This window comes from Lepisosteus oculatus, chromosome 1 (genome assembly GCF_040954835.1).
Source record: "Lepisosteus oculatus isolate fLepOcu1 chromosome 1, fLepOcu1.hap2, whole genome shotgun sequence".
NCBI lineage: Eukaryota > Metazoa > Chordata > Actinopteri > Semionotiformes > Lepisosteidae > Lepisosteus > Lepisosteus oculatus.
The window spans coordinates 25,998,657-26,018,162 of record NC_090696.1 but is presented as its reverse complement, the minus strand read 5'-3'; the positions used below and the strand labels follow the sequence as shown (position 1 = coordinate 26,018,162).

General features: G+C 37.4%; 2 protein-coding genes across 14 annotated transcripts in view; one reads left to right on the top strand and one right to left on the bottom strand.

The window, feature by feature from the left end:
• The window catches only part of dclk2a (doublecortin-like kinase 2a), an 83,487-nt gene extending 76,648 nt beyond the window's left edge, over positions 1-6,839 (top strand). For 4 of the 6 annotated variants that reach the window (XM_015344692.2, XM_015344689.2, XM_015344688.2 and 1 more), the window contains exon 17: positions 4,276-6,839. In XM_015344692.2, coding sequence (XP_015200178.2) covers positions 4,276-4,524 — 249 coding nt within the window. In that variant the 3' untranslated portion in view covers positions 4,525-6,839. Of the gene's footprint in view, positions 1-1,102; positions 1,192-1,642; positions 1,728-4,275 lie in introns of those variants that run through there. The other 2 variants (XR_001478215.2, XM_015344690.2) reach the window with 2 other exon arrangements.
• Positions 6,840-8,215: 1,376 nt separating this feature from the next.
• lrba (LPS-responsive vesicle trafficking, beach and anchor containing) overlaps positions 8,216-19,506 on the bottom strand; it is a 283,633-nt gene continuing 272,342 nt past the window's right edge. For 5 of the 8 annotated variants that reach the window (XM_015344620.2, XM_015344624.2, XM_015344621.2 and 2 more), the window contains exons 53-56: positions 17,407-17,508; positions 16,551-16,747; positions 10,391-10,542; positions 8,216-9,746 (exon numbers count right to left, since the gene is read on the bottom strand). In XM_015344620.2, coding sequence (XP_015200106.2) covers positions 9,656-9,746; positions 10,391-10,542; positions 16,551-16,747; positions 17,407-17,508 — 542 coding nt within the window. In that variant the 3' untranslated portion in view covers positions 8,216-9,655. The remainder of the gene's footprint in view (positions 9,747-10,390; positions 10,543-16,550; positions 16,748-17,406; positions 17,509-19,506) is intronic. The other 3 variants (XM_015344622.2, XM_069188464.1, XM_015344627.2) reach the window with 1 other exon arrangement.

The following is a 19,506-nucleotide window of genomic DNA, read 5'->3' as shown; positions in this document are numbered from 1 at the left end:
CCTTTTAAAAGTATTCAGGTCTGTTAGATGTGTTGTGGATAGACATTTTGTAAAATTATTTATTCATAATATTTATTATTTCAAAAACTATTTTATTCAAAATCTGAATGCTCAAAATGAATCACTTCTAAGGCTAAGATAAGTTCAATTTTCATTCAGCCTTTCATGGCTGTACGCTTTAAAGCAACAAAATGTGAAAACTGTAATGTCTGAATACCTTTGCACGCACCATACATGATCATCGACTGCATTAATTGAGATAGTGGCATCTTCCATTGAGCTGGAGAATATGATTTATTTTTGTAATTAGAAGATCTAGAATTCTTTTTTATGCAACTAAGAAATTGTTAATATTTTCCCCACAGATTATTGTTACTAATTTATAAAATTATTCATCAAATATTGGATTAGGAACGAATTTATTTGTTTACTGTAGTTAAGAAGTTATTAAATTAAAGCCTGCTGTCACATAGGATCTGTCACATAGGAAGATTGGTTAAGTGGTACATTTATTCCATTTTTGTATAAAGCATGCATTACACAGCTGGTTAGTTTGCTTGGTAGAGCAAATATTTCTACCAAAAAGATATGTATGAAACTATTGAATTTAATGGTAGTTTACAGTCTATTGTACACATTTGTTTTCACTCTACCTCTAATTGTCAGTTATATTCAGTACAAAAGGTTAAAAAATACTTAAATATAAAGGGATAATATATTTAGGCCATAAAAAATGTCTTGGTTTGTTTCTGAGTGATTTCCCCACCACTTCTTTGTTAAATCAGTTACAAGCCAGTTGATTAAAAAGGAACATTCTGCACAAGTAACAAAGTACTATTGTGTATTGAATCTAAAAATCAGAATAGTAAAACAGTAATTTTTCTTTCAATGGAAAGGGGAGTCTTTAGCTGAAAGATGATTATAATTCCTAAAGGCACAGGCACAGATTGTTTCTTGTTTATCATCCTCTCCCTTTCTCTTTGTTAATCCTAGGTTTCTCATCCACACTTCCATGTTTTATTTTTGCTGTGGAACTTCCATAATCTCTCCTCCGGATGTAGAAGAAGAAGGCTCACTATCCCACCCTCTTTTTTTCTTTCAGGATCCTCATCTTAGCAGTAGAAAAACTACAGAGATAGTTGCAGTAATACCACCATCATTCACTTAGTCCATTTCGTTCCTACTAATCAAGTAATTCATCTGCAAGCAATTTCATGCACCTTCCTTCTTTGTGAACTGTCTTTGTTGTCCCTGTGCCTTTTAGGAATTTGTATTCATTCAGCGAGTTATGGATATACCGTACAGGTAGAATTATCCATTTACAGCCAGCTAGGTTAGCTTTGGTTGAGGCTGGAGTTCACACCTTTCTGGCAACATGGTTTAGGTAGCAGGCATTTCCGGTTTGTTAAACAGAAATTGCAGGATGCAGACCATTGGTGAATGGGAGGCAGCGGTTTCATATGGATCTTCACAGCAATTATAAAGATTGGGAGGTGGGAATGGGAGGTCGCATTAGCTGCAGTTTGCTCACTGACCTGACACTGACCATGGGAGTTCATTATTGTTGTCAATTTAGATAAATAGATAAGACCTTATTGATCCCGATGGGAAATTGATAATTGATTGAAATTTCATTTGACAGTTTGAACTGTAAAGGGAGAAATGCAAGCTTCCTCTCTTCCCCACACTTCCAAGACTGCAGGGAAAAACCCGGAGCCGAACCCTTGGTACACAACGGCCTTTCCTTGTGACAATTACAATAACTTAAAATAATGACCTGAACCTCTAACTCTCCAGCAGTCTCCAGTCTGCATGGCTTGCCCCTTGTATATCTGTCACAACACTCTACAGCCTTGTGGGTTATCCCCTTTCAATGCCAGGTTTCTGCCTCAGTCTAATCTTGGCCATCAGGGCTACTGTTGGTCTCATTCACACTCTTTCATGCTGTTTGATTTGAATTAATGTGAATTATTATGTGTTAATTTTATGTTTGTTTTCTGTCAGACTGTTGCTGCTGTTTTTCTTATTATTTTAGAGTTTGTTTTTGGCTGTGCAGTTTAATTTGCGCACGCTAGGTTGCAGAAATGTCCTTACTCCTGCTAAAACCTCCCTTAATTCAAAGGGGGATGACTTCCATTTGCCTCCTTCTATCACTCTGTAGTCAAGCAGTAAATAAAACAATTCAACCAAGTGGCACATGTAACCTGTGGTTTGGTGCCACCTTGTGTTGAGTGCTGGAGTTGAACAGCACAATTGGTTTTTCTGCGAGGATGGAGATGGAAGCAAATTAATTTACATGTTGGCTAATTTTGTAAATTGCATAAATTACAAATAAATCCCTATGCTTCACTGGTATTTGTAGGATTTCAAATGCCTAATAGTCCTGAAAAGTGTGTTTATAACTGTGCGTATGTGAAACGTATTTGTTCTGCTTTGAGTAAGACTAGTTTCTGTCCCTTTGCTTTCTCCCTCTTGCCCCCTTCCAATGCCTGCATTGCTATCCTCTGATTAGCTCCAAGGCCATGGTATGTACTAACATTCACTGCAGTGCTGTTGTTCTGCTGCTCAGTTCCAATAACAGAGTTTTTCTGAAAAGGGGGAAAATGAGAAATTATTCTGAAGCAGAAATTACACTTATTTTTCTTCTAAGTATATATGATGCTCCATAGCACAGTAGGCTGTAATCCATCACCTTTATAACCCATGTTATAAAAAGTGAATACTATATGCATGAAACAAGCCCAGAATTTCTAAAGGATTAAGAGGACAGTAAGAGACCAATGTATATTATCACATCACTTTCAATAACCACTTGGGAGTCAAGCTGGAGCCTTTCCCGGGAATGAATGGACATAAGGCAGGGTACAATGAGACGCCAGTCCATCAAAGGCCACACACACACAAACGCACCATGGCCAACTTTTCCAGGAGGCAATTATCCCACTAGTATGTCTTTAGACAGTGGGAGGAAACCAGAGCCACCTGGAGGAAACCCATGCAAACACAGGAAGAACATACAAACTCTGTGGAGATAAAACTCCAGAAATTGAACCCAGAGCCCCACAGGGCTAACCACTGTATGTTTTTGTACAGTTTTTTTTTCTGAATTCTTTAGGATGGCTTGGTAGTCACTCACAGTTGCCTGGATAGTAACATGGGAACAGTCTGGGCTTTTGTTCTCTCTACTATGAGTACTTGGATGCTGTGATACCAGACCTTGAATGTATCTTCTCAGGTAAAACAGTCTTGTGTCTGGGCCTATTTGCTACCAAGTGTTTTATAGAAGGTGACGTTACTCACCTAGATAGTGTTAAATTCTCTTGTGGCGATAAACCCGGCCTTCTCCACTGTTTGGTGAGCTGTGTTGTGTGGTAGTGAAACTGGAGGTGCCCATGAATGGTTGTGTTCTAATTGTGGCACCTTTATAGCCAAGGCCATTGCATTCCTGACACCATGGGTCAATTGCAAAGTATCACATTTCATATTGTGATTTAATATTGCAAAAAGACAAATTAATTTAATATTATGTGATATGAAATCTAGTCAGAATAGTTTCAAGGTAAACATCTTTCATGTGCATTTGTAAACTTACATATCATTAGCATGCAGAGAAAATCATTAAAAAGCAGAAAGAAATATGAAATTGCTCCCAGCATTAACAATTTTTAGTAATTTAAAGAAGCATTAGGAAGGTGTGGGGTGAAAGAGACTAAGCTCTTTTTGTGCCGTATATCACTGACGTTTCTCATTTTCCCCTAAAATTGCATGCTCAGCAATGAAAATATGATTTGCTTTGTTTTGGGTCAGTCTACTGTAAAGAAAGAAAAGCTACAGTACAGCCATCCTACATGTGTTGGTGTTCATGTCATTGGCTTATTCATTTAGTATGAAAGTTAATGACAGTGCACAGTTCACAGGAGCAAATCCTAACTCTGCATGTCCCCACACACTGTATACTTCTGACAAGAGGAGTCTGATATCTCGTTAGTACCCCCTACATAACCCACTCTTGATGTTACTTATGAATGGTCATTAAGACAGCGAGCTGACCAACCGCAAACGCTCTTCTTCCTCGTGGCAGTTTGCAGTTCCAGGACCCCTCTTGGTTTTCTAGACATGAGAAGGACACTGGTGGTGTGCTCTGTTTCTACTGTAGATTGACCCTGGAGGTTTTGTTTCTTCTTACTTAAACTTGCACCTCCACTCCACCTGCCGGGCGACTGACTGGTGCTTCCTGTGTTCCCCCTCCCCGCCCTCTCTTGTGCCTCTCTTCAGAACACGGCTCTAGATAAGGAGAAGCAGATCTTAGTCAGCAAGCACGGTCAAGAGGCCGGTGTGGTCAGATCGGGGAAGAAGTTTCCACCCACCCAGCCCAAGGACCCCAAGACTCCCAGCACCGTCTCTGCTGCCTGCCTTACCGCCCCCACTGAGTCTACCCAGCAGTCCTTGGCCTCTCCCTCCACTATTACCCACATGAGCATGGCGAGTGGCCCTGAGGCTGAGGCTGAGGCAGGGGAGCCCTGAGACACTGGGGATCCCCCAGGAAAGCTGAAGGAAGCACGCTGCTAGAGGGCTGAGTGACCCCCCATCTTCTCTTCTTCCTGATCTGCTTCTCGCATGTAGAGGCTCATTGTTCTTTTACAGTGAACCTGCTCCTTCTGAAGCTGGCCACTTCTGATGGTTTGCTCTAGCACAGTGAACTTAAATGTTTTATCTTATTTTTCAAGACTCAATATTGTGTTTTGCTATTTGACATATAAAAAGGGTTCTCCCCAGGCCTATTCAGTTGCGTCCCTCCTGCTCTTGCATTACTGTAGAGTTGATTGTACTGGTGGCAAGAAAAGTATGTGTAACCCTTCTCTTTATATCTTGTAAATCTAAAAGTACCATTGAAAGAACAATGATTATTTTGTTGAATAACAGCGAGAAAAACATTTTAAAAGTACCCGAAAAGAAATGAAAGGAAAACTTAAAAGAAAAATATCTATCTTTTATGTGTTGTCTGCAGACCACAGAGGGAGCACACACCCCTTATTGTGCAAGGAAAGTGCAGCACCTGTTTGTCCCAAAGTCCAGTGGAGAGCCAGTGTGTCTGCGGGTTAGTCAGGCCTCTTGAAAGCTGCAGCATTTGAAGATCTGGGAGAAGTTGTTCAGCTGGTCTTGTATGTCAATAATGAGTTGAATCAGGGTGGTAGAAGCCCAGCTGAAATGAAACCCTGCAAACAAACTGGCCCTCCAGGATCTGGACTGGATACTTGATTTGATCTGGGAGCTTATGCATTTTGTGTGTGTGTGTAATGTTTTTCTTCACCAGAGGGCGCCATTCACGAGCAAGATGGAGATGCAATCAGGAAAAAAAAATGCAAAGCTAGGGAGCTCATACTGAGCTAACCAGCACTGGTGAATGATGACCTCGCCTGATAAAAAGTTTAAATCTTTTCTTCTTTCCACATAGGAGTAACAAAGGTATACACATTCTGTAAAAAATTGACTGGATTTGTATATGTGAATTTACCAATTTGGAAAATACAGGGCACGTGCAGTAGTGGATAGAGCAAAAACTGCTGAGCCTGCAGATTCTTTATACAGTATGTTCAAATGTTGATTTAGTTGCACCTTTAACATTGTATGTAATTCCTTATATGAAATATAAGAAATTATATATATATATGTTTTATAATTACCTGGAAGATGATTTTGTACTGCTACTGCGCCCAGACATTATTTAATGTAGACCATGGTACTGTAGATCTGAGTTCAATGGAATGCTGTTAAAATTCAGTCCCATGGATAAAGAAAATTCCTGGGGAGAACCCTGATATACACAGATATAATCTGCGGGTGGAAAGGAGGGTTAATATGGTTTCATATAGGTTTTCTAAGATATTTCAGATTATTTTTTTCCCCCCAAAATTGTACATAATTTAACCAACTGTTATGTACTGTATACACATGCTAGATTGTGGGAATATGAAATATGACATGATTTCAATTTAAATCTGAATAAGTCAGAAAGATCTTTGAAGTTATTTTTAGTTCTAAAATAATAATTTACATTACTTCAAGAAGTAGTCAGATCTGGACTCTTGCTCTTTCACGCTAACTTGTGCTTTACGCCAAACAAAAATAGAGGCATACGTAAAAAAATGCAAATAGAAAAAAAAACACAGTAGAATGAAAGACTATAAAGTTGGTACAAGCCCTGTAAATGTGCATACACCTGTCTGAAACCATTGTTTAGACCGGAGGAAGAACAAGTGATGAAGTCTCATTTATGAGCTGAATAAAGGTATTTATTTGTACAAACTAAAAAAATAGGTTGCTCTAGAGTTTAAAAGGTTTTTTTTTTTGCTGTATTTAAATTTTATTTTTTTGTTCCTGTGTAGAAGTTTCTGCCTCTGAATTTTAAATGGTTTAAAACTAACACTATGCTTGAATGGCTGTTGTTAGCTGCATGTCTCCTTCTCTACTACATCCCAACATAAATCAGTAGCATAAGAAACCAGGCAAAACAATCATCTGGAATAGCCTGTCTAGCTTCCAGAATCCAACTTCCTGTCATGTCCTTTTTGGTTGTTCATTTTAGATGTACATATAGCAGTTTGGCCTGTTCGGCAAACCCTAAGTCCTATTTCACCCTGAGATCCTGACTTTAGAGAACATGTGGATGAGTGAAAGAACAAAAATATGATTACTTTAGAGCTCAGCTTAATAGGCTCTGATCTTCATTTCTCTTTAGGGTACATTATTTTTGTTGGTTTTACTGCAATCTTTTATAATGTATTAGGACAATAAATCTGAGAACTTCATGCAATAAAAATCTCTCCTGAAAGACTCAATCTATTATTTTTATTTTGTTGAACAATACCCTGCACAATGTTGGGATACAGTATGTCAATAATGTATAAACTTACTGCTGGTTTATCATAGTACTGATTTTTAGTTAACATAAGGGAAATCATTTTAACCAAAATATGTCAAAATATTACAAAAAAGAGGTTATTAACATTTTTTTCCCTCTGTTGGTTATATCAGGACTGAAGATCCTTTCTGGCACTTCCAGAACAGAATACATCAGATTCTGAACTTGAACTTGAACTTTATTGCCATATGTAACCGGTACTGGTACAAGGGAATTCTTACTTACAGAAAGTCGATTGTAAAACAAGTGTAAAAAAACAAAACAAAGTGCAAGTAGTGCATCAAGACAATATACAAACAGTAGACAATGTGTAAACATGTCGACAGTTTGAATGTAAACAATACAGACGTGTAAACAATAACTGGAGATGTGCCATAGATAAGAAATCATAAAGAGGTAGATGGTGATGGTGTAGGTGTGGTCCGAGGGGGATGGCTAAATGTGTTCGGCAATCTCGATGCTTGTGGATAGAAGCTATTGAAGAATCTAGTGGTAAGTGACCATATGCTCTTATATCTCTTGCCTGAGAGCAGTGGGGTGAAGAGCTCATGCCCGGGGTGGTGACTGTCCTCTGAGATGGCCAGAATTCTACCACGGCAGCGGTCCTCATTGAGCTGTTTAATCTCGGTGAGACCGCTGCCGATGATCTTCTGGGCCATATTGACCATTCTCTGCAGTGCCTTTCTTTCTCGCGAAAAATAAAAAGTGTGCCATACCACACGGTGATCCGGTTGGTGAGGATGCTCTCGATGGTGCAGCGGTAGAAGTTCACCAACACATGTATGGTTTTAAATTATCTTATAATGGAAACATTAAGCGGGCTTAAACTTGATATGAAACCAGGTGTACAGTACATTACCATTGTCTTACTAGAAAAACGTATTAGCCATTTTTGCCTTTAATTCAGCTGCACTGTTTATACAGTATTTAATACTTACTGCACATTCTGACTAATCAGCTGTTTTTTGCTTTAATTTGTTCTCGATTGGGAATTTATAGCAGAACAGTGTTGAATCTCTTTAGAATGGAGTGAACACTGCTTATTAACTGATTGTGTCTAATTTTAATGAGCCAGTCTAAGAAACAGTGGCACTTACAGAGGAGGTTCCAGATAATTTTACAACAGGATTTTTTTTACCCAGATCTGCAGTACATCAGGTTATGGTCTGATTTTTTTGTTTTGTTTGGCATTATTCCATTTCCTTCCATTTTGTAGGCCCCACAAAACATTTTTATGCACAGCTTATTAGTTATTCCTGACTTCATAAAAACAAATAAAACGATACACAGATATTTTTCAGTTACAAATCCTTTTTATTGTTTAAACTCATCACACATCAAAAGACCTCATTCCAAATCAATTACCAAAATATTCAGTGATACATAAAAATACAGTAGTCTTGGAGTTGCATTAATAACCAGGTTTTTTTTCCCCACACTGGTCAAACAAGATTTTACAAAAAGAATAAACTGATATGGAATGTTTATCAGTTGTATTTTGACAACATTAATGAATGCACACATTATGGGATATAGACAGACCAAAGTTGATGCACATCTTTCACAAACTTTTATATATGCATATTTGTTTTTAACCACAAGCATTGCAGAAAAAAGGTAACAGGCTCCCCTCTGATACAGTATGTCTTTGCTTATTCAGACTAATGCTGAATCTTTCCAAGGAGACCCATGGCTGTGAACTCAGTGGTACACTGGTAACACTGAACACTGTGAAGAGCTGGTGCCGACTGGATGATACTGTTATGCCAAGACCGGCTCTCAGTTTACAGGATGACTAATCCTTTATATAAACTAGTCACCTGAATTTACAAGAATGTGATTTTACTGTGCAAAATATTTAACGTTATTAATTTTTCCCCTAAAATAATTTTGAGATTTAAAAATACCCCTTTTGAAAAAGAGAATCCATTAACTGCCATTGAATTCTTTATGACCACATAAGCTCTTAGTGCTACAGTACTAGGCCTTGTCTCCTATTTTTATTTTAGAAGTAACGATACTTATGTTGATACTTGACATCTGTTATCTGCAGTACAAATCATGCATACAAATGTAAGATATATATATGCTGTTTTAAAAAAGAGGAATTTTTAAATTTTTGAGCATAAAAAGATAAGTAAAAATAAGAAATCCATTATCATTTGCCTTTTTGTGGCAGTCTAACAGTGCTTAGTCTGATATCTTAATGAACAGAGAGTTTATCAAAACCATCTCAGAACAGAATATTGCTCTTATCCAGGCATCTTCAGTGGCAGTAAAGTATGACAAGGTAGCACAACGCTTAAGAAAAATGTGATCAAACACAAACTCAAGTTTTTTTTTTCCATATCACATATTTTGAACCCATTTCCCCAAGTAAGCAAATATAAGCAATTTCTAAAGACAACCAATGCAAATATAATTAACTATTGACCAATCAAACCCTTATTTGTCTTACACAGAGATCAAAATAGACTTTTACAGCTAAAAAATAGACTTTTTCATACCTATAGAACCCAGTCCTAAGATTTGTATTATGAAATTCAATAGGATCTACAAAATATAGCATTAACCATTTAAAAATAGGTTGCTTCTTTTGACAGTTTGTAAGTTACATTCAGGAAAATGTATATAGAGTAGTGCCTTTATTAACATGGCAGGATTGCAAATTGATGTGCACACTTATTCACACAGCAATTGTTTAGAGCTACTCCTGATCCTTGAGGTTTTCCTTCAGTATCTAGTCTGATATTCGTGGTGCCATCTATTAAAATCATTGTAAAACAGTACTATACTTCCAGATGCCATGCCAGTAATTATGCACCTAGAACAAACAAGGGAAAAAAGATCTTTATTATGTGCTCACATGGAGTAGCAAAGAAGTGAATAATGACATTTAAGATATGCACATTTCCTATTCTTAGAGTATTGTTTTGATGCTAAACTGCAGTCACTGAAACAATACTCAAGTAAAAATAATAGTATAAGTAAAAATAATATTGAACAGGAAAGAATGTTCGATATCCAAAGACACATGGGGCCAGCAGTCAATAAGCAAACCAGTGTATGTACAGTATGAGCCTATCAGATGTTATTTTACTGTAAAAGCATCATAATACATTACTGAAAAGTACCATGCTGAGTCTGCTTGATCAAAATGTGTGATCAAGTAGAGGCAATGTCTTAGTTCCCAGGGGCCTGAACTTAACATGGGTCCTTCACAGGTTTAAAAATATTGCTAGTCACTGTTCCTGTTTTTTTCACTTCTCAATTTTTACTACTGTATTTTTGTAGCACTGATGTGCTTTTAAAATGAGGAAAAAAAGCAAGTCACTAAGATGAACAGGCTTCCAAGCACAACAGTAATATTTTAAAGTAAGAAATATTTCAGAATAAATAAATGGGTCTTTGTAAGGACTGATGTATCATACAAGCACTATTAGTTTGAGTTGTGCCATCATCTCTTACCTTTGGTCATGTGACATGGCCATTGACCTGATCCCAGCATCACAGCCTGGGTAGGTGAAGAGTTGTTTGAGGTCATGAATCTGCCAGACAGTGAGCACTCCGCCTTCCCCACCTGACAGGAGGTACTGTCCATCGCGACTTAGCTGGATAGCCTAGGGGAACAGAAAACTACTAACTTCACATATACAGTTGACATGGCAAACAGAAAAGTAATCCAAACCATTCAAAGCACTAGAACTGAACCACACTCCACTCTAAAATACTTCAGAACTTTTAAATGGTACCTTGACTGACATGATGCAAGAGGTTCAAGCTCATTATTCAAATCTGCCTTAATCTAATTTAGAATGTTTTATTTTTTATTACAATTATTGATCCATTGATATGTCCACACGGTATAATGTGTTTAATTTAATTTTTATGCTTGCAAGTACCTTCAAAGCTCTAACAATAAACAGGCCACTCACATAGGCTATACATAGATACAGTATCTTGAAATAGTGAAGAACTTAAATCTAATAAAATAAATAACATACAATACATGTCTCTTTAGCCTAATTCAAACATTGTATTAGTTTAAAACCTGCTGAAAGACAGTAGCCATTCAGAAGCACATAGAATTTGATTCACTAGATGGGAAAGTACAGAACATAACATTTAGTATTTGCTTTGCAAAATACACTGGGTCACTGCCTCTTTCTTTTGAAGAGACCATTCACTATTCTATAAACATATGTTATGCTTTGAAACCCTGATTTAAATAAACATGCAGTATTTTTTATGAGTTCTAGAGTCTAAAAAAGTCTGCCTGCTGCTGCATAGTTCTAGATTCACCAGAATCTAGAATAAGGCCAGAGACTTTCAGCAACAATTCCACCTTTCCATGCCCATCAACTCAGAGGTGAAAGAAAGATTTGATTCAGACTTTCCAGTCCTTGGCTCAAACTATCAAACTAAAGTCCTGGAAGGCAAAAGGCTTTACAACATTTTGTCATCTGCCAAAAAGGGCTGAACCTTTTTTTTTTGACTGAAGGACAAGTCAGCATGTAGAGTGATCTCAGCCAAGGAGTGGACCTCTTGAAATGCAACAATGGGGTTTCCTACTGAGAAACACCAGAGTGGAGATTTATCCTGGTCATCTGGTTTTCTCGGTGCCATAAAGCCTGTATTAAAATTTAAGGCGCCCTAGAGAAACCAGTGTAATGCAATATAGTGTATATGATAACATACACGCTGCATATAGATTTAAAACTTTGGCCACAGCTTTCCTTGCACATTTAACAAGTATGCAAGTGCTAGGTACTGTGCTACTCTTATAAATGGGAAAACAGCTCACGATTAATAGTTCTTGGATAGATTTGCAGCACTTTAAGATGTGAATGAACCCAATGGTATTTAAAGTTATTTGTGACATCACAATGAATTATTCTATAAGCTTGCTCAAATGTGTATATTTATATTTTTGCAGCACACAGAATACTGTAGTAAAACACCATCTAATTTAAAGCAGGTGTTTCCAGCCCTGTTCCTGGGGAACCCCAGCCCAGCTGTTTTCACTGGTCACCATTTAATCATAAATTCACAAAGACTTGGAACAATTTCACTGTGATCAATTAAGCAGGCCATTTGTAACATTAAGTAATCTAGAGATCGTAAGAGAACAAGAACATTGATTGAGAACACCTGTAAATTCCAATGGCAACCTCCACAGTTCTCTTAATTAAACAGATTACATGATGAATAATTTACAGGTGTTCCCAATTTTAAGAAACAGGTGACCTGTAGGACTAGCTGGATTGGGGCTCTTGAGTACTAGGGTTGGAGACTACTCAAAGGACGTATGTTAATTTGCTTCTTCTTAGAATGCCCAGCAATCTAAAATGTGCTTATCATGTTTTATTACAAGTTTCACGGGTATAATGCTTGAAGGTTTGCAAATTAAATTATTTTTAAAAATGTTTCATCAACCCACTCCCTGTCCTCTTTTTCCATTAATGCTTCTATGCCCCTGTGGCTAAATGCTGATTTTGTTTTTATATTACTGAATTTAAAAAGGATTTATTTCATAACTCCACACAAAAGAAAGTCCTTACAATACACCTTAGTTTTCTAAAAGTAAAAACTAACTAAGTTAATGTTATAAGTTACAAAATAATTGACAAATGTGTACAAAATATTCTAATTGTGTACTTGATTTTGACCTTTCACCCATACCATTTGTACAGTAGGTGTCAGTTCAGCTATAAATTGAAGAATTATTTTTTCGTTGTAACAATACAACAAAAATAGCACGCACAATAAACTACAACTCAATATATAGCAGGTTCTGCTAAAGCGCACTTGAAAATGTTGCCTTTACTTTCAGAATCAAATCAAATGAACCAAAGCTTTTTACAAATCAAAAGTAAATAATACACACAGCTGCCCAGACTCTTCAGAAAATCAAATACTGTTTTACTGAGGACAGATCTATGGTCCTCTCCTAAGCCTGGTATAGAACACTAGTGAAGCAAAGCAACAATGAATAGGTTGATTTTGTTTGTATCAAATATCCTTGTAGTTAGATATAATGCCCTTGTCAGTAAGAGCATGGTTTGGAAATGCACTGTTTTGACTACATTTTAGAAAATCTTACATCTATGCATGTCGAGTAGCTTTCTGCTTTCAAATCCTCTTTACCAGACTGATATTTTTCCACTGTAATGTTTGGCCATATTATTAGTATAAATGCACTTTTATAATTAGCTTTTGTTATTTTTAAGTGTCCTTTACCACATTTTTGTACTGTAAAAAAATTGGCTTAAGAAGTATTTATGGCCTATCTGTACAAAACCCTATTAACTTAAAAATTCAAAGAGTAAGCTGAAGATCACCTTCTAGGCAAATATGATGGTCAACAGATGACAAATGATGCATACAGTAAATGGATTTGCACAGCATCCTGTACAAAATTAATTGGTACTGTACAATACAATACAATTATATACACAATTTAAGCCAAGCCAGTTAAAGGCACATATTGTCCTTTTCCTGCTTAAAACTGAATTGGAAGTTGAAATAAATCATGGAACTCATCAGTTCTCTAACATGAGTGTATTAAGACATCCAATTAGTTCAGGTGTCAAAATGAATCTGCCATGCTTGATAATTGTAGAACTTCATTAACCTTGGGGTTTTAGTTCAGTAATTTTCTGTCTAGGGTCAAGAGGATCAAAAATGTTGAGTAATACAAAATAAAATTTGTCACCCCAGGGTTTTTAAATATTTTTTAAAAGATTCTGTTTTAATGTTTTTAAAACAGAGATGTTTGTTTATGGTCATATACATAGTGAGGCAAATGTGTTTAACATTTTACACTGCTTTGATTCAATGTTTCAGGCAAAACTTAGCCCAATAATCTTCTGCTGAAATTGTAGCCATTTATTTTGCCATACTGTATGCTAACAATCCTGTTAGACCTCCAGATCGATGTGAACTAAAGATTGTTAAATCACAAGCCTGTTTTTTTTTCCCACCCAAACTAAACTGTTTGGTTGTATTGTCTGTATTATCACATGTGATGTGGAACATATAATGCTTCACACATATTAACACACATACTGTACAACGTGTAAACATATTGTAAAAAGGTTTTGATATTTGCAGGTTCTTGACGTTAAAAGCAGACACACACTACGCATTCTCTGATTAATGATATTTTTGTATTGGTGAGAAGGCCTGACTGACTGTATCTTGAGAGTGTAGACTCTCCAGTAAGACAGTGTTCACACTATAAAACACCACAGCAAAGCCCCACAGAGCTCAGTGGGAATCTGGAAACCTGGCACAGTACTGGGATAGCCCAGGTGGGAGGGCCAGGCATATAAATCACAGTGTTTCTCTGGGACTGCCTAACAAGGCTGCAAGTTCTGGAAAAACCACCTCTCCAAAGTGTCCAATATGGCCTCGCCGAGTCAAATATCAAAAAGCCAGCTCTGATATTAAGCAATGTCATACTTGAGCAGAATGCCAGATAGAACCACATAAGGTTCTTATTCCGTTTTTTTATGTATAGTCTTTTTTTTGCTGTTATGATGTCTGGCAAAGGTGAAGGCCTAATTTATGGAGTCATTAATACAATCCATTACATACACAAAATCTGTAAAAACGGTTACTTTCATATGAATACTTTTGCACTATGTAATCCACTCAGCATGTCTCCAAGTTTCCAAATTAATCTCCTCCTCTGCATGAGGAAGCTTTTTTTACATAAACTTCTCCTTTAAGCAGAGTCTTTAATGCACATGTACAAACCTATGCACCGATTTGACATAAGAAAATAGACCTGCATGTTTCCAACACAATGCAATGGAAAATATGAATGGCTTCAATACTTTTGAAGTTAACACGTTAGGCATTACATTCAGGATTGTATCTGTTCATGCACAATGGGGCTAGCCTCTGAGCACAGCCCTTTGAAGGACCAGCTTTATAAATTCTTGGACAATTAAGTTACTAACAACCAAACTGGCAAGATACTGTAGGACAAAAGGCATGCTCTTGTTTGCAATCTTATGTTCTACTTTTTTTTTTTGAAAGAAGAGCTTCTTAAATATATAAAGAAGAAAGGAAACTAAAGGCAGCAGCTGCCATGGCTAGGCCAGAAACAGGACATGCACACTGCTGAGCAGCTGAGGGCTATCCTCCACTGATCCCTGAGTCTTCTGGCCATGAGTATATATTCACTTTTGTCATTTTACATTCTATGTAGAACAAAACATCTTTTTTTTTTACTGATGTGTTGACACAATACAATTTTTAAAGAAGATGTTTCATTTTTAGTATTGGAAGATTTAGACTGCTTTATACTTGATCTAAAGATATCACTGCATATGTTTAAAAACATAAAACAAGGAAAAAATCATCAGTACTGCAAGGAAGTCTATATTACCTGATTTGCAGTCTTTATGGAAGGAAGAGATCACAATTAAATGTCAAGTCACTTCCACTTTTTTCTGTCAGTCAAAGCAACGTCCCTCCGCCCTCAGCCTGTATCATAGAGGCCATGCTTACAGAAAACAACCCACTCTCCTCATAAAATTCCTCTTTAACCAGGAATCAAACATTTTATGTAACATGAGGGAGCACAAGGTCTCACAGACAGCACAGCTTTCAAAATAAAAAGCAGGTGTGCAACTCTGATTAGGTCCTGGCTTTTTCCCAGGCAGACCGGAAGTCTCTCTGTAATTTTCTAGCACTATTCTGGATGAATAAGAAAGCTGTCCTCCTGTGCTTGATGATTGTAAATGGTAACCAATGTCAACATCCTGCAATTTCGCAATGTTCCCTGACATTAGAAACGCAAATCAAAGAGCTTTCACTCCAACTAGCCTGGACCCAGAGGAGTTCCTTTCTGACCTACAAGTTCCTTTTTCCACCAGTGCTGAGGTATCTCCAAGTGCCTTTGGGCAGGCAGACTTCAATCTAAATGCCAGGCTTTAATCACACCACTGCCGGCCAGAATGATGAAGCACAGAGGCTCTGGGAAAAAAAGGCAAAAAAAATCCCTCCAGACTATTTCAGATGCAAGTCCAATAGGACGGCTGCTGTTTAAAGGCATGTCTGTGCGTTTGCTGTGGGTCAGCTTGAAAACAGTGCCTGCTGCCTTAGGCAACATGTGCCAAGTCCTTCAGGAAAGACAGAAAATACCACAGGGATTGTTCTATATTTGACAGATAACTAAAGCCAGAATAAATCTGTTCAGAAGCTCAAAGGCCAAATGTTCACAAATGAGATTTTAGAGGGAATACATTTTTTCTCTCTTTAGCGTATGTAAAGAATGTATCTATCTGGTCCCACAACTATAGTCTTACTACTTTGCTCTCTGAACAAGAAAGAAAAACATAGTTCCACTAAAAATAAATAAGGGGAAAAAATCAATGTTAGAAAAAAGACAAACAAATGAGCATGAACAAAACAGATTCATGTTACATTTTTAGTGAAATGCACTGGCCAGGGAGAACACAGACCTTCTTATAAAGAACAATTCAAACTCAAAATAATAAGTAACAAGCTTGTAAGCCACTGAAAAGGGGCAAGAGTTTGTCATTTTTATCTGTCTCCACAATGAAGAGGTACAATTGTCTGTTTCTTTTTTTCCTAATAGCAATAGAATGACCACCTTTATGTTTTCTTCCACTTCCATGTGGCCCAGCAGCTTCCCATTCACGCTGAAGACACAGAAGTGTCCTTTGTCATAATACACCACACAGTGCCCTTCTGTGGACGCCTGCAGGAGCCTGGGCCGCATGCAGCTTGTGGGGCCCTCCAGCGTTCGCAAGAGATCGCCATTCATGGAATGTATCAGGCAAGGGCCCTCTGTGAACAAGGAAGGAAAGGACGACAGTAGTAAGAAACTGGGGCTTCCACATTGTGGGGAAACTTGGTTTTATTAAAGTATTTAAAAATACAGAACAGAAAATAAAGTTCCCCAAGCTGAAAAATGTCAAATGCTACGATATTGAATAACTTTTATGGTACTGACGGCAGGAATAAATGTGATTTTTGATTAAGTTATCCCTGGGAGTTTTAACAACAGTAGCAGGTAAATTTTGGCCAGTTGGTTTCAAGGATAATGCATGCTTACTTAAGTCACACATTATATATTCTCATTAATAATAGAGATAAAGCTTTGCCATGAAGATATCACTCAAATTACCGCTTTGTTAAAAATCTATTTTATTTTAGGCCTTGTTACAAAATGTAATCATGAGAGTGGCCACAGTCAAACACACAAACAACCTGAATGCCCAAACCTAAAGCTATCATTATTATTCAATAATTTGGGAATTCAAATTACACAAATATTCAATATTATATACCGGCAGAAAGCAAGGTTAACAATTAAACCCCTTCTGTGAAAAGATGGCCAATCAAAGCATTTGCTTCATCACATTTAATGTCTATTAAAACTGCTTGAAAAAGGATCTAAGCTTTCTCTAAGACACTTGGGAGTAAAAACACCATCCCAGATTTACCTTTGGAGCCACTGATGACGAGGCCTAGCTCTGCACACACTGTGGCACAGGTGATCTCGCAGTCATGTCCTGTCAGTATGGCTCTAGGAGTGACAAACTCTGCTGGAAGAAAGAAAAACATTCACACAGTGAGGCCAGATACTCACCACTAAACTCAATATTCATATCAGAAACTGTCAGCTTTACCGAACAGTTGAATTAATGACACATTGCTGCAAGACAACTGTCTATGCTTTCATGTGGCTATCACTAGGCAGCCACCAGGGGGATCCCAACACTCAAGTGTGCCTTAAAATAAGGAATTTTCCACATACTGTAAAAGCCAACCAAGACTTTGTGTTTAGGGATTTTAAACTGGTGATATTAAACTAGTAAAACACGTATTTGCAGTCTAGAATCCAAAACAATAGGGAAACCAAACAATACGCAAAAGAATATATTTAACCCTGGACTTGCAACTTTGCATGAAAAATGTTTTAAGACACTGATGCTATATCTTTCTTGCATTGTTTATAAATATATAAATAACTCAAGTTAAACCTGTAGTTCACATTCCGGATGAGGCCTGATTTCCAGTTTTATCCTACAATTCTCAGTAGTCAGGCAGAGTGCTCTTTTTTTCTCCCGATTTTACTAATTTTTCTTTTCTTCATGTTATGCATACTGTATACTGTACATGAAGAGGGGACTGATCTTTAACTACAAGTAGCTTCTGAAGGCTGTAGTAGTAGATCAAGTTTTTATACAAAGCGAATTTGGGTTTTTCCGTCAAGAAAATGATTATGACTTGGCTTGACAGATGCCATTCCTCACAGTGGGGCATGATGCCTATGAATTTGAGTGTCAGCAGGTTTGGGGTGCAAGAAGATGTACCCTCAAGATTCTAACTTATAACTCAGCTTATTGCACAAAAACTGAACACTTCTGCCCAAAACTGGACAGTGTGGCCTGTTTTCTTGGCATGCTTTTAACCCACTGACTGATACAATCTGAGCAATTTGTAGTGCTGGCTCACAGCTCCAGTGCTCACATACAGAACACACTTCTGATTCCCATGACTACATTCCTTCTGTAGCACTTGTCACTAACAGCAACCCCCCCACCAATACATGCCCAACCCCCCCAAACCCCAAAATAAAACCAGATGCAAGACATTGTGAAGGTAATTTTGGAAAAATGCAGTGTTTAGCTGAGACTCAAGACCTAGCGGTTTTCACAGACACAGACCATGAATCACTTGTTTTGGAAGACCTGTCAAAAACCTGAAACTTGAATTTCATTGCTTTAACTAGAGGCAAACATATTTCTTAAAATATATGATGTTCTTTAACATGCAACATGCATGCTTTCAGATACTGAATTTAAAAATTCCCACAAACATTTTTGCATAAGGAAACTTTATGTCCAATAGGTAATGTTTACATACAGTACTTACAGTATATAGCAGTGAATTAAAAAGTAGGAGGACTAACTAATCAACTTTGGGGTCTATTTGCACATCCATTGTTGACGTAGTTACACAAGTTTATAGCATATTGACTATGCTACTCTTCAGCATTTAATTTACATAAAATAATGGACATTTTGCATGTTATAACAATTGCAAATAGATATATACTTGACGGAGGCACTTGGCGCAGTTGTTGGCACTGCTGCTTTGTGGTGCTGGGGTTCAGGTCTGCCCTGGGGTGCTATCTTTGTTAGTTTGTATGTTAGCCGGTTTGTATGCTCTTCCTGTGTTCGGGTCGGTTTCCTCCCACAGTCCAAAGACATACTGATGGGTTAATGGGCTTCTAGGAGAACAGTTGCATGTTTATGTCTGTGATGGACTGGTGTCCCGTCCAGGGTGACCCTGAACTGAATGAAGAGATTAGAAAATGGATGATGGAAATGCATGTAGAAATCAGATAAGGGGTGAATAGATGAATGATAATTTTATCAAAAGGTGCAAGAGTATAAAATGAAGAAGTGTTTTTGTGAATACGTTTAAAGGTGGATTTCTGCAGTTTCAAGGATATAAACTTCACATTCTTGGATCGTGACCAACTACTTTTTATTGACTAGAAAAGGGAATCTTTTACTATATTCTGTTCATCAGAA